The 15126-nt window shown below is 40.1% G+C and overlaps 1 protein-coding gene across 21 annotated transcripts in view; it reads right to left on the reverse strand.

The window, feature by feature from the left end:
- MDGA1 (MAM domain containing glycosylphosphatidylinositol anchor 1) overlaps positions 1–15126 on the reverse strand; it is a 337350-nt gene that overhangs the window by 153611 nt on the left and 168613 nt on the right. For all 21 annotated transcript variants that reach the window (XR_015796952.1, XR_015796953.1, XR_003084348.2 and 18 more), the window contains one exon: positions 3653–3922. Coding sequence is in view for 15 of the 21 variants with exons in the window: in XM_088145366.1 (XP_088001492.1) it covers positions 3653–3922 (270 nt within the window). In the remaining 6 variants the exon portion in view is untranslated. The remainder of the gene's footprint in view (positions 1–3652; positions 3923–15126) is intronic.

Raw genomic sequence — 15126 nt, forward strand, 5'->3', positions numbered from 1 at the left:
AACGTGAGTTAGCAATGTGATTTGGTTGTTAATAAAGTAAATGCGATTTAAGGCTACATTAACAGAAGTACAGTTTCTAGATCAAGGGAAAAAGTTCCATCATAAACTGTACTGGTCAGTCCCCATATCAGTGACCATATGTGGTTCTGGCATTTCAGTTTAACAAGATTTAGAGATCCTGAAACAGTTTCAGAGAAGAGCAACAAGTCAGTGAACTGGAAACTATGTCCAGTTCATAGAGAGCATGACAGTATGTTTAACCTTGAGAAAAGCGATTTAATGGGAATACAATTCTACTTTTCAAATATCTGAAGGGGTATCACATAGAAGAAAGTCACTTTTTTTCTCTATTGCCTTAGAATACACAATACTCTTTATTGGAAGGTGAAGTCCGGTTGCATTTATGAATATTTTCTTAACAGTAAAGAGCTGTTCAGCTAAAGAAGGAAAACAGTGTCTTCTTCCCTTTCCTGGATGTGTTCAGGAAGAGGTTGGACAACCATCTGCTAGAGATGCTTTAATTTGGATTCTTGCACTGAATAGATGGAGGATTTGATGGTTGAAATTACTACTTCCAACTCCACAATTCTATAATTTAAAGAAAGTTATTTACAATCCCCTGATTCTAGGGAAAACAACAAAAGTAGATTTAATTATATTATTCCTGCTTCAATGGACAAACATCAGCAATGCAGGCAAAATTAAACTTAATAAACTCAGAGCTGAGAACCCAGCAAAAACTTATATTAATGTCCAGATCTGAAGGCTTTTATACAGAGATAGGCAATTTTTTAAAACCATGGGCTGCTTTTTGTTAAAAAATAGAGAAGCCCCTTAATACCTCCCTGAATGTCTTGAAATAATCATGTTATCAAACTTTGACAGCAAAATAATAATAATAACAACAACAACAACAACAACAACAACACACAAATGCAGTGATTCCAGGCAGCTAATAAAGATTAAAAAGTACACTATAAATACAATATAACAAAACATAGATTTCACACCCAACTAAAACACCAAGTGGCTGCTGAAGACACCATACACAGTGTGGGCTCAGTTATATTCCTGACACCCATGCCCAGGAAAACAGCTAGGCAGCTCTTCAAGATTTTCCAAAAGGTGACCACAAGGTGACCAATCTACTCTTGGATTGGTTGAGGTGAGCTATGAAAAAGACACACTTCCTGGGTCCCATTAGATGACAACCCGTGATTGATGGGACCCAGAGTATGCCCCTCCTGCCCAACTTAACCCTTTTCTGTGAGTGAGGAGAGAGTCGAGCCCTGAGGCATCTCGCACAAGAAAAGCTTCAGGGCAGACCTCTTCCCCTCATACACACTGACTGTAACTGACCAATGAGGAAGGAGGGGAACCAGTTATGGCTTCAACTCCTAAGCCCTAAGCAAGTCCAGAAAGATATCATAGTCAATGGTATTGAAGGCCACTGAAAAAGTCAGAAAAGTAATGATGTTTTGACATCTTTATTGCCTTGAGATAGGCCTTAATAGCAGCTCTAGATTGTGTTCAGTCAGGTTTGCTCTGGGTTGCTCTCCAGCAGTGCTCTAGGTGTCTCCTCTCCCACTTCATCTCTCTAAGCTCCACTGTAAATTGATTTCATGCAATTTTGGAGGGGTTGGAGTAGTTAAGGTAGAAGTGAGAATGGCCTACTCCCATTGCCACACTTTTTTGGGAGGGAGGTAACCATTAAAAAAAAAAAAAGCAACACCCCAAATCAACTATTTTGCTGAAGAATGTTGGCAGTGCAATCTTGGATCTGGGAGGCCACATTGTGGTGCTGAGAGCTTTTTCCATCCTGAAGATTGACTACCAATATTTAAAGTCACCCCCTTGTTATTGATTCACAAAGAAGACACTGTGGTCCCAATCCACACTGTTTATCTCCAAAGCAAAATCTGTCCACAGAAAACCCTACCCATATGCTAGCATTTGGCCAATTTAAAATCATAAAAACCATACAATGGGAAAATATTCAGGCAGGCAATATATTTCACAGGCATTCCTTATTCCCAAAGTGCTCTTCTTTTCCATTCCTCTTTACCCACCCCAATTACAAGCTCAGCCATTCTTTTCTGCTTTAATTAAATGGAAATGATTCCATGTTTATTTTTATTAACTCAGAATGGTAATATTGATGTTTACTTCTGAACCCCCTTTTCTTATTATTTTTATCGACTTACATTTTTGTGTATGCCAGAAATTCAGAGCCACCTTGGAGACTAATTGTTGCTTATTCAACTTGTATTGACTGTTAAGTCAAGTTTCATAACAAATTTAGAAATAAAATCAGAACAGATGATAATCATTATCTTATACCCATTTTTATAATTAATTGATTCCCAAGACGGAAGACTCCATCTCTGGTGATATAATAATAAAGTTCACTGGATCTTTATAATTTTCTTCTTGCTCATATAAGTCACCCATGGAGCATTTTGCAGCTATTGGAAGACACCAGAAGAATCAAATAATTGCTGGACTCTGTCTCTAAATCTACATGCATGAACTTTGCTATATAGAGAATGGAAAATATTAATATAGATTTTGAAAGAACAGTAGTTACACATAAGCAGCTATAGCTGATCTGGGAGACGAAGGAACTGGCACATTTCTATATTAAATTCACATAGACTTCTATTTAAAGGTGCAGAAGTGCAGTTTCTTTTGGGACAAGCCTGATATCTCGAATGTGGAAGGGCTTGTCCCAAAAGAAGTATGCACCTGATGTTGTGATAAGGTATAAAATAGTCACCCAGCACTTTCACAGTAACTGGAAAATGCTGACTTAAGTACTTCATATTGATTGCAAGGGGTGGACTCAGTTAAAGGATTATATGGCCGAGAGATGTTAAAGTCTCTCAGTAAAAACCAAAAAGAAGAAGGGCGGTCCAAAGGGTATATCTGACCTCTAGCCAATCGTTTTCTGAGACAGTTTTGCAAGAAAACAGAATATAAGGGTCAAAGAATAGTGTGTTCATCTATCCATATTTTGGATCCCCAAAGCACAGATGTCATGGAAACAGCAGTGATACATAAGAGTTAAACTTTCCATTTTAAATGGCCAGATCTTATTTAATTACATGCTGCATTCTGGCATAAGACTATTTCTTATTCATCAACTGTATCAATTAAAAAACAGAGACTGCCCTCAGGCTTCTAAACTTAAAAGACAAGATAGCAACATGTAATATAGGAATTAATCCTGGAGTTTCCTTAGTGAACAGTTATATTCAGAGGCTGGTGCAGAAAAGTGTGAGTACCGGCATCTTATAGGAACCAATTCCTGTGCCTCATTTTATCAAATTTGTATTGAATCCAGACTTGCCCTTTCCTAAATGGAAAGGCTCTTTCTGTTTGCGGAAAAGCTGGTGATCCAGTGGAGGTTCCTACCAGGAAGAAGAGTCCACTTTCTGCTGCAGCACTGTTTTTCTGCTGCTCCAGGACTGCTCAGCAAATGGGGAGTTGGTAAAGACAGGCTTTCCTTTTTTATGAGAGAAACAGAGTCTCATCATGGGCACATTTTCTATCTAATTCATCTACCAGTTATTAGCCAATTCTAATCATACTAGTATCTACTAAACAAGAAAAACAAAAACAAAAATGCATAGATGTTCTTTGCAAGACTTACCTGATACTTGGAATTTGCAAACTGCCACCCCAACGTCATTGGAGATACTACATTCATAGCTGCCACTCGTCTCTCGGCTTACACTGTCCACTCTATATTCTGAATAGTCTTGCTGCTCTGTTGGAGGCACTGTTAGAAGACTACCATTAAATCTCCAGACAGCTGTAGCCACTTTCATAGGGCTTCCCTTTAACATGGTACAGCGAAGGGTTACACTACGTCCCATGGCTTGCCGAATATCCTGGAAGATGGGCTCCACGACAGGGGAGACTAGAGGCCAAAGAAAGAAGAAGCATGTCTTATTCAGTGAGTTCATGGTAGATTATACTGTGGACAAAATAGAAAGTGTATTAATACAACATTTCTTGCCATACATGAACTTTTCTTTAACTCATCTTCCATTTCATGTTATAAGCTGCCACCTGGGTCTTCAGATAGGAAATGAAAACATGAGTGTAAATCTATGAATGTATGGAAGTTATCCTGTTTCTAAATAATATACCTGATGCTTAAATAAATTGGCATGTGAAGAACCTTATTTCAGTCAATAAGATTGCCCCAGACATTAGGAAGGATGGATGGAAGGAACAGAATAATAAACACAGATATCTGAAAGATACTGATGATTACAAGTGTTTCCCACAGCACTGAACTGTATTTGTATCTCCTATACCAGAAGAGTCATTCCTTAATTAACAGCCCATCTAAAGAAGAAAATAGATGCTGAAATTATTAAGCATGTACTGGAGGTATGGATTTCCTCTGGCATGTAGCACTGGACTGAGCGTACCTAGTTTACAAGTTTATAAAGATTCCCAGCTGCAGGGCTTTAACATTGAAGAAAAATGTATTAAAGCCAGCCTATGATTAAGCTTGCTTTGCCCTATGATTTGAGATGGCCAGCTCCTTAGAGACTACATCCCACAAACAGGCACCTTTGCTGAAGGTTCCCTTCCCACAACAATAATTAATCAAAAGCAGTGAAAAAGTGAAAATCAATTCCATCCTCAAAACCTGCTTTGGGTTGTTTGAAAAAGAGGAGTCACTTTTAAGGGATTGACCTTCAGGTTCTTTGTTCTTGAATATGACTCACATCAGAAACTGAACCAATAGGACAAAGGGCTGGCTTAACAAATTGACATCTTAAAATCATTGCTCAGTTGGAGGTTCAGCAGTGGGTGAACCTTCCAAAGCATGGATTAATTAAAGTAGCTTTCCCAGTTCTGGCCCTCTCCAGATAGGTCAAGACTATAATCCCTAGAAATACCCATAAGCAGTCCTGACCTATGTGGAGAATGTCAGATTTGGGGACACTAATTTAAAACATGATCCCAGAGGGTCCTATAGATCCAGGGGGTCCCTAGGGCATTACACAATACTATATAAAGTTTGTTTCAGTTCATTGGCTGTGGTGGAGACTGGGAACCTCTGATTTATGGGTCTAAATCCAGAATACCAGGTAGGTCTCCATACCAACTCCTTCCACCTCAAGGGGCTGTTAATTAAGGAATGACTCTTCTAGTATAGGAGATACAAATACAGTTCAGTGCTGTGGGAAACACTAGTAATCATCAGTATCTTTCAGATATCTGTGTTTATTATTCTGTTCCTTCCATCCATCCTTCCTAATGGGAAGGACTGATGTCTTGAGGCTTTCAGAAGCTTCATAGTCAACAATCAGCCTACGAGACCTATCCATGGCATGGAGATTAGTATTATTTTCAGCTCCTATCAGCAGTAGAGCAAGGGCTTTGAAAGGCACAGGAGCCTTAAAAAAAGAAAGAAATGCAAATGTAATGTGAACATTAAGGTGGCTAAGTACTCTCTTTTCAGAACACAGCTCTTGATTTACGAATAGCCTTTGTTTGATGGTTATCTGGTCCACATCCAATTGGTCCTTCAGAAGAGGGGCAGCAGGACCTTCCCTGAAATTGCCTATCATGCAACTTTATGGTAAGATGCACTGTATTTAAGCCCTGCAAAATAGCCAGACAGGTACTAAGGAATTTGCTCTGCCTCTCTTAAATATTGAGCCATCTTAAAAATATCAGATAAGCTTCCCACTTACTTTTTTGGTGACCTCCCCTGCATTTATAGGCCAACTACATGACAGTTCTACTTAATTATAGTCACTGCTATAATTAATACTGCTTTAGCAGGTATTACTGCTAAATTTGCATATACAGTTTGAATAAGCATGTGCCAATTTTAGGACAATTTTTGCCCCCTTTCTAGTGCTGCATTTTTTTTTCTTCCTGCAGTACAAGTGGGCCTCTATCCAAATGAGAATCTTGACAACTCAGTGGGAAATAATCAGATACAAAGACCTCCCAATTGATATTTGTGGGTGTGGGGGCAAAGCACACACCCATCAAAAATCTACCCAATGCCTTGGTTCTCTGTGTTTTGCAGCACTGCAAATAATGTGTATAATATTCATATCATGCTGCTTGAACAGTGTGTACCTCAAATATACTGCCCTGCATATTAGTGTTTAATTATGCAGATGTCAGATGCTTCCTTTCTAGACTTTAAGAATTAAACCACAAAACTAGTGTATGTGATATGAGAAACTATAAAAAATGGGGGATGGGGGAAGAGATACCAGAGCATTAGCCACTACCCCAAGCAATGCTTTCTTGGACGCCTTCCTATTTTGCTAGTTCCAGAAACTGAGGTCAAAGTAATTAGCTTCAGCACCAAAATAATTTTTCAATAACACAAATCATACTTCACTTATTCTTCAAGAAGAAATTGACTAATGGCCTGAAGTTTTGTGGCCTACTCAGTTTTGTTTTGGGCCCTAAATAGTTTGTGAGAATTCACATTGTATACTTGCTAGAGCAGGATGTAAAGGTTTGTTTTAGACACTCATATACTGAACACCCATAAACTATGTCTACTTCAGTAAAAATACTACATAGCATGAGGTAAAAAAGCAAGGGACCAGCAAACAAAGGCTGGAAATTTCAAGTAGACACATATTATTGTTCCATAAACCTTTCACTTTTACACTTTAAAGAGATTAGCAAATCTGGGATTTATTCTTCAACAGAAAAGTTTCTCCAAAACATAAGGTTAACTGGAACATGATTAAGTTCTAAAACCCACTTGAAAATCTATTTTCACTTTGTGCTGCAGGCAAAGGAAAAATCTCACCAAATACTAATGCCTGATTGCCCAACACATTTAGGAGCTGGATGATAGAAATCCTCCACTGTGTAAGTTGTAGGACAACTACCAAATAGGAGGCACTTTTAGGCTTCCAGTGTGAGTCATGGCTGACTGAAGACATCTCCACAAAGGAGCAGAGACAACTGCTGGGAAGAATGAAGGACCAGCAAGTAGACCAGTCCTTCGAATCTCTCGGGAGAAGGAGAGAACAGGAGATTGACCCACAAATGCTCTTAATGGCAGCTCCTTATGAGGAGACCATAAAATAGCAGTCTCCCATGGGATTTAAGAAAGTTTTAAATGGATTGGGAGATGAGATTTGGAATATTGGTTATTTTTGCTATAAGATTTGAAAAATAAGTATATAATTAAATAATATACTCGTGGGAAAAGATTGAAATGGAAGTAAACCCATATTAGGAATTGAAGCTTGATGAACTTTGCAAATGGACACTAAAGGGAAGTAAAGGACCAGGCAGAAAAGAGTTAAAATGACCAAGCCAGCTATAACTTTTTCTTATCTTAAAAAGTTTTTTGAAATATGGACTGAAATATTAATAACTAATATCTCAGAAGGGATACAGATTTCAATAGATAAACTTTTAGAAGATGATGAAAAAAATTTAAAAACTTTTACCTAACAGAGACATTATAGAGTTTGAAGGCACAGAAAACAACCAAATTGAGATTACCAAAATGGGAATATAAAAGACAAATCAAGAAAAGAATCTGTACATGGAACAGCTGTGACAAGAAATCCTGGACGATGCCTCTTTATGGGATTTACAAAGTAGGCTGGTGAAAGCTTTGAAGACTGCTTTCAAATGCCAAAGAGGGATGAAAGATCAAATCCTGTGACGCCATTGGAATGATTTAAAGGTCAAGACTGTGCAGAGCAAAAAGAAGGAATATAAAGTTGGACTATTTGACCAGGGATAAACTATTTGTTTGATATTTCTGGTAACTCCTAATGGACTTTTTGCTGAGCCAGGACTGAAAAGATGATGGTATAGATAAAAGTTAGGCTATGGGAGATTTTTTTTTTTAATTTGTAACTTTAGAAGAGGCTGAAAAGTTACTATATTAGCTTATGCTCAGTGTGATGAAGGTTGGAAGCCACTTCTTTATAATTGTCTTTGTTGCCTTTTTCTTTTCTCTTTTTCTTCTTTTCCTTTTCCTTTTGTTTTTCTTTTGTCTGCACTTTCTGCACTTTTTCTTTGTTCTTTTAGCAGAGTTTGTATTAGTTTTTACTATGTTTATTAAAAACTTCAATGAAATTATTGAAAACAAACCAACAAATAGGAGGCATTTTTAGTAATGCTTCTTTAGTTGTGGGACTTATTTCAAAAGAGGCTTACTTAGTACTTACCTTTTTATTCTTTTGACATTGAGTAATTACCTTTAAAAAAAAACCTTCATTTAAGACATACTTAAAAAATTTAAAGGCCTACATTTGGTAAGGGTTACTTTACTTTTAATATTCAAATTTTAATTTATTCTTTTATAGATCATTCTGGGAACACCCATAAAATGTGGCATAAAAATTCAAATTTTGGGTGGAAACGTGGCAGACTAACACTTCTCTGCAAAACAGCGGGGATGACGCAAAGGCCAAGACTGACAGCTGGGTGATATGCCCCAGCTAACGGAGTTCCCTGGAGAAGGAGAAGTCATGAAATCATCCTCCTGAGCTCTGGGGTGGGGTGGGGGCAGCTCCTCATGAGGGGCCCTGTGTGTGACCTGAGGGTAGAGTGCTGGAAACCGCAGAAGAAGACATCATGCTCACAGCTTCGCATGCAGCCTGTTTACAGGACACTGGGTCTGCTTGATCCACTTTCTAAAGTACTTTTAAATGGAACAAATTTAAAATGTAGAGACCTTCAGAGCAGCAGAGTACCTAATGCTACCTGGGTGAGTATACCTTCAATCTGGGAAAGATTAAAATAAAAAGGAAGGAACCAATTACAAAGACTTAGAAAGAATTAAATGCAAAATGCTTACCGGGATTTTGGAGTAAGAAATTTAAAAAATGGACTAAAGGGACAATTAAATTTGGAATATTGCCTTATTTAAAGTATTTTTTTTAAATTAAATAAACAGGTAATATAGTATGTCTCCGTGGGAAAGAAGAATGTTTAAATTTGGTAAGGAAGCTGATTGCCTGACTATGTTAAGTAAAGAGATAAGTAGAAAAAGAAGGGGAACATGAAGTTCTGAGAAGACTGTGTGCTTATAAAAGTACAGAGTGCTGAAAGGGACGTAGGAAAAAAAGCTTCTCATTTATTTATTTATTTTTACTCCCCTTTTATGGATTACAAATTTGAAATAAATCATTTATTTAATTGGGCTCTCTTTGTCTAGTTTTAGGAATTGTGTGGAGAACAGATCTCATTTTAGGTCATATTTATGCCGAAATATTGAAAATTCAAAAGGTTTCACAAACTTTTAAGCACCACTGTATGCACTCCTTTCTGCTTAATATATAGATCTAAACTGCTATTCATAATCTTACATGCTGAGCACATTCAGAGGTCCTCAAGCATAACTGAACTCTGTTCTTGGTGGCCATGCTTCACCCCTATTCATTTCTAGTCACCCAGAAAGCAAGTGGCCTGCAGCCATATTGATTTCTGGAAGTATCTGAAGGGAACTTGCTTAAAAAAGAATGCCACACTGAAGTAGCACAGAAGTCCTTTCTGAAAAATTTGGAGTATTTTATGTTGCTCTGTTGCAAAACAGGTCAGATTATCCTGAGCTGAGTAAGAAGAAATGAAATGAAGTGAAACTATGAAATAAAAGGAAAGTCCATCGATTAGTGGCATTTTATCATCTGTCATTGTCATGCTGGCAATTCTGCTTCATGTGAGCAATTCTGGATTTCCAGACTTGAGGAAAAAGAAAGGAAAAATACACCAAATCTTCTCACAAACTATTTGTCTGAAAATGTTACATTTCCCCCTCTTTCCAGACACTTCCCATTGCCATTTTTCCATAAGGCCTTTGCACAGATCCATCTGGTGCACCAGTTGCACCTGTTCCTAGATCATGAGGTTTTTCAGATAGTCACTCATACCTTAGTCACCTTGTTAATGGACTACAGGTAGTCGTCGACTTATGACCACAATTGGGACCGGAATTCTCATTGTTAAATGATGTAGTGGTAAAGCGAGACATCATGTGACTGCATTGCTTAGCTATGGCAATCCTGGTACTCCCCATTGCAGTCATTAAGTGAATTCCCCCGGTCATTAGCCGAGGACCCACCCCAATCCAAGCCATTCCGGGCTTGGTTTCTCCCAGCCCCGAGTCTCAGCAAGGTAAGGGACTGCCTCGAACTCCCCCCACCCATCTCCCCCTCATCTCTGCCTTTTGGCCACCCTGCACCCTGCTTTATGGGGCAGCAAGCAGCCCCAGAACTGTGTGGCTCTAGGGCTGTTTGCCATGTCCTGGGAAGCTGCAGCCACCCCAGCCCAGTCTCAGCTGTAGTCACCCTTGCTATCTGCACTCCGAGACCCCTGCCATTCTGTGCTCCACCGCCCCAGCTGACCTTTTCTGTCTTCTTGCTCCTACTGATGATGACACATGCCTGGTCTGACTGCTGGGCCAGGCTGGGGTTGGGCTTCATGTTGCACTGTGGCTCTGAAACTGCTTTTTTTGAGCTGCAGTGTGCCAAAAGCAGTACAATGCGAAGCCCAGCCCAGCCCAGGAGCGCAGCACAAAGGGGCTTCTTGGAACGCTGTGGTCTGGGGTTGCAAGAAGCAGCCCCAGAGCCATAGCCCAGTATGAAGGCCAGCCCCAGCCTAGCCCAGAAGCACAGTGCAAAGCTGCAGCTGCCCCAGCCCAGTGCCAACCGCAGTCGCCCTCGCAGTCCTGCACTCTGAGGCCTCTGCTTCCCTGCGCTCTGCTGCCCTAGCTGCCCTTCACCATCTTCTTGCTCCTGCTGCTGATGAGGCATGCCCAGCCTGGCTGTTCATGAGGCAGCTGCTGGCCACATGAGGCCATTTTCCCCAGGTCTTGTGAGGAAACTGCTGTGCTTGACCTGGGGAAGAAGCCTCACATGGCCAGCAGCTGCCTCACAAAGGGCCAGGCCAGGCCTGCCTCATCAGCAGCAGGAGCAAGAAGATGGCAAAGGTGAGCTGGGGCAAGGTGGCAGGGGACCAAAAGAGCATAGGCAGAGGGGGAGATAGGTGGTGGGGGAGTTGAAGCGCCCCTGCAGTTGTAAGTGTGGGCAGGCTGCCAAGCACCCAAATTTTGATCACATGACTGTAGGGGTGCTGCAACAGCCTTAACTTTGGGGACTGGTTGCAAGTCCCTTTGTTCAATGCCGCCATAACTTTGAACAGTCGCTGAACGAATGGTTGTAAGTTGAGGACCACCTGTATTGCAATGTGCTCTATATAGGGCTACCCTTGAAGATAACTCAGAAGCTACAACTGGTCCTGAATGGAGCAGTGTGGGCAGCAATGGGTATATCCCAGTATGTAACACAGTGCTTTGTGAGCTGTACTGGTTCCTAATTGGCTTCTGGGTGCAATTCAGGTGGTCCATAATGCCATGGACGTATGGACAGTGACAGATATTCCATGTTGCACCAATGTGTCATCACTGCTTTGGAAGCTGTACTGGTTGCCATTTGGCTTCTGGATGCAATTCAAAGTGCTGGTTATCACTCTAAAGACCTTCATAGCATAGGTCCCAGTTATTTGAGGGACCACCAATCTCCAATAATTTCTGCTCTCCTAAGATCAGGTAGAAACTCTAGGTGTGCGCTATGTCCTTTCAATTAAACAATGTCACCTATTGTCACCTAGGAAGCATGCCTTCTCTTTTGCAGCACCTGCCCTCTTGATCAGCATGTCCCTGGAGATCTATAGGTCTCCTACCTTACAGTTGTTTCTTATGTCACTGAAAACCTGGCTTTGCTCACAGGCCTGGGGTTAGGGTGGTTGTCAGGTCTTTTGTGTGTGTGTGTGTGTGTTTCTGGGTATCAATAGAAGAGAATATGTGTAGCTTAGGATTGAACTGTGGAGTCCTTGGGGCTCTCTGAGCTTGGTGGTTTTCTTGCAAATGTTTCGTTACCCGGCTAAGATGTTACCTAGCCAGAAAGAAATGTTTGCAAGAAAACCACCAAGCTCAGAGAGCCCCAAGGACTCCACAGTGTTTCTGAGTGTGTATGTCTTTTTACTTTCATTTTATTGTTTATTACTTTTGAGATGTAAGCTGCCCCAAGTTGTTTGTGTATTGGGTGGCTTCTAAATCCAAATAAATAAATGGTGCTGGTTACCAGTCCTTCATGGCCTAGGGCCTCACTATCTGAAGGACTGCCTATCTCTGATCGTTTCTGTCCATCCTGTACAATTGGACAGAGTGGGAGTACTCTGGGTCCCACCTATCAGTGTTAAATTACAGAACCCAGGAAGCGAGTCTTCTCTGTTGCAACGCCTGTCTTCTAGAACAGCAGAGATCAACCCCAGAGAACTGCATAGTCTTCAACCTAACCAAATTTTAAAAATCTCTGAAAACCTGGCTTTTCTCCCAGGCCTTGGGTCAGGGTAGATGACAAGCCTCTTATAGGCTTTTTTAGTTAGTTTGAATGTTTCCCCTTCTGGACATACATTGTTCTTTTCTTTGATTGGTTCCTACTGTTTTTAATGTTGTACACTATCCAGAGGTTTTTGAGAGTGGGGCAGCCTCTAAATTTGACAGATAAATAACTAAATAATCAGAGTCTCCTTTAAAAACAAATAATCCATGCATGTTTTAATTTTGGCCACTCAAGGCAGCTACCAAATAAAATAAAAGCAGCAATTATAATTAAAAACATAAGCCTTTTCTTCATTGCAAAGTTAGTGCTATTCACCAATCCTTGAACTGGCAGGAAAATACACCACCGTGAAATCTGTTGCCTCCCCACTGGCAATCTCTATCTTGCCTCAGGACTGAGGCTACAAGATGGTATAGTCCTTATTTATCATATGCAGGGTACATTAAGGGCAGGGATTGGTGGATTCCTCTGGCTTTGTTTTCTTCTCTTCCCACCAGTTTGCCTGGCAAACATTCACTAATCGCTCCCCTTAATGCGGGCTGGTGCTGGAGAAGGAGGCAAGCTTTGATAGAAGACTAGACCAGCTGTGTTTTCATGGACTGATTATGTGCCATTAAGTCATTTTCGACTCCTAGTGACCACATAGATTTTCTCCATGACCATCTATCCCTAACCTGGTCTTTCAGGTCTTCCAACAGTGCGCAAATCATCACTGTAACTGAGGCCATCCACTTTGCTGCTGGTCATCCTCTTTCTTTCCACCTTTCCCAGCATTAGAGCTTTTTCCAGACAGCTAGTGTGCCTGAAGTAGGATAATGTGTCTGAAGTAGGATAATTTGAGCCTGGTTATTTGTACCTTGAGTGAGAACTCTGGGTTGATTTGTTTGATGATCCATTTATTTGTTTTCTTGGCAGTCCACAGTATTTTCAGGCATCTTCTGCAACACCAAAGTTCAGAAGCATCAATTCTCTTCCTTTCTCTTCCTATTCTTCTTCGAAGTCCAACTTTCACTTCCACAGAATGTCACAGGGAATACCATGAGTTGCACAATTCTGATCTACGTAGGTATACAAACATCACTGCATTTGAATACCTATTCCAGGGCCTTCATGGCTGCTCTACCAAGTGCTAATCTGCGGTGTATTTCTTGACTGCTTGTTTCTTTACTGTTGATGGTTGATCCTAAAAGGCAGAAGCTATCCACCACTCTGATATCTCCATTGCCAATTCTAAGGCTGATTGTTCTACCTGTTGACATCAGTTTAGTCTTCTTTATATTTAATTTTTGTCCCATTTTTCACTTTGCTCCTTAACTTTAATTACTAGAGTTTGCATATCCTTTGCATGTTCAGCTATAAGGGTAGTGACATCAGCATAGCAAAGGTTATTGATGTTTCTTCCTCCAATTTTAAAACCATGCTCAACTTCTTCCAATCCAGCTGCCTTTAATATATATTCAACATATAGGTGGATGCAAGTTTTATATCAGTATGATCAAAAGGTGTCTGAGTATCAACTGATAATCAGGGTCCTTTCAGACATGCGCTTAGGATCCCAGTAGCGCTTAAAAGCTGGCTCTGCGCTGTGCAGCTGCTTGATGCCACTGTTAGTCAGGTGCTGTTCAGATTGACTCAGGCCTCTAAACAGAGACCTGGCAGATATTGGAGAAAAGCTGCCCAAAGTAAAATGGCCCTGGAAGACAATGTCCAGGGACCGGAGGGAAGGGACATACTTATACCACCCTAAAATGGCCAATAGTTGACAAGCTGATCCCATCTCCTAGGGATGATTGCACTGGTAGAACTCTTGATAAAGTGAATCAGATTGCATCCATAACAAAACCTGTGTTAGGATAAGTATCATTTAATACTTGTACAGCTAGGAAAAATTTAAGGTTGCCTCAGGTATTGCCTAGGGATCAGATAAAGGCAATGCCATGAAGACACAGCAGAAAAAGAGATTGTTGGGGCATGATTGTGCCACTGTTAGATACAGAGGTTGACAGTTAAAATATAATAAAAGCTCAATTTAAAAACAACACAAAATAACCAGTTGCCTAATCTCCAAATCAGCAGTTTAGCCATCTCAGGCTTGCTAAATAGAAACATTTTTGTTTCCAGAGGAGGTATAGCAGGGAGAGACCTAGCTTGATGTCCCTCAGAAAGGAGTCTCAACCTGGGAGTAGCTACCAGGAAAACCTACTTGCATGCCCCATCCTTGTGATAGTGGCAGAACTTTTCCTGAAGACCTCATTGTCTGGATGGGGTTGTAAGAAGGGACTGTAAGGTCTTTCGCATTCTGCGGAAAAATTAATTAAACTCTGGAAGTATGTCTAAATGTCTAAGATAACTCTGTAAATCTGACACAGAATTTAACTCAACTTGGAAAACATTTTTGGAATATAATTCTACCTATGGTCTTGTATAGTTTCTGAATTGTGGGTTTCTCTAAACATAACATCTTAATATGACTAGCTTTAAATGCAAAATCAGATTAGATCTTCAGTAGCTTAGATAGAATTTATTGTAATTTTTAATCTTATTTTATGATTTATATTGTGTTGACCACCACTGCTGATGTTTATATATTGCTTGGATATTAACAATGATCTGTAACTTTTAAAATGATATAATACATTTCAATTACTTGAAATGTATTAATTAAATATTGAACATTCTAACCTAATTCTATGATGCTTGTAAACTCCCTGTATATTCTCTTCATGTTTTATATTTCTGAATTTCCTCTATTTTT

The sequence above is a fragment of the Python bivittatus genome, unplaced genomic scaffold (assembly GCF_059951505.1).
Source record: "Python bivittatus isolate LINGU-HERP-01145 unplaced genomic scaffold, Pbiv_v1 ctg000020_np1212, whole genome shotgun sequence".
Classification (NCBI taxonomy): domain Eukaryota; kingdom Metazoa; phylum Chordata; class Lepidosauria; order Squamata; family Pythonidae; genus Python; species Python bivittatus.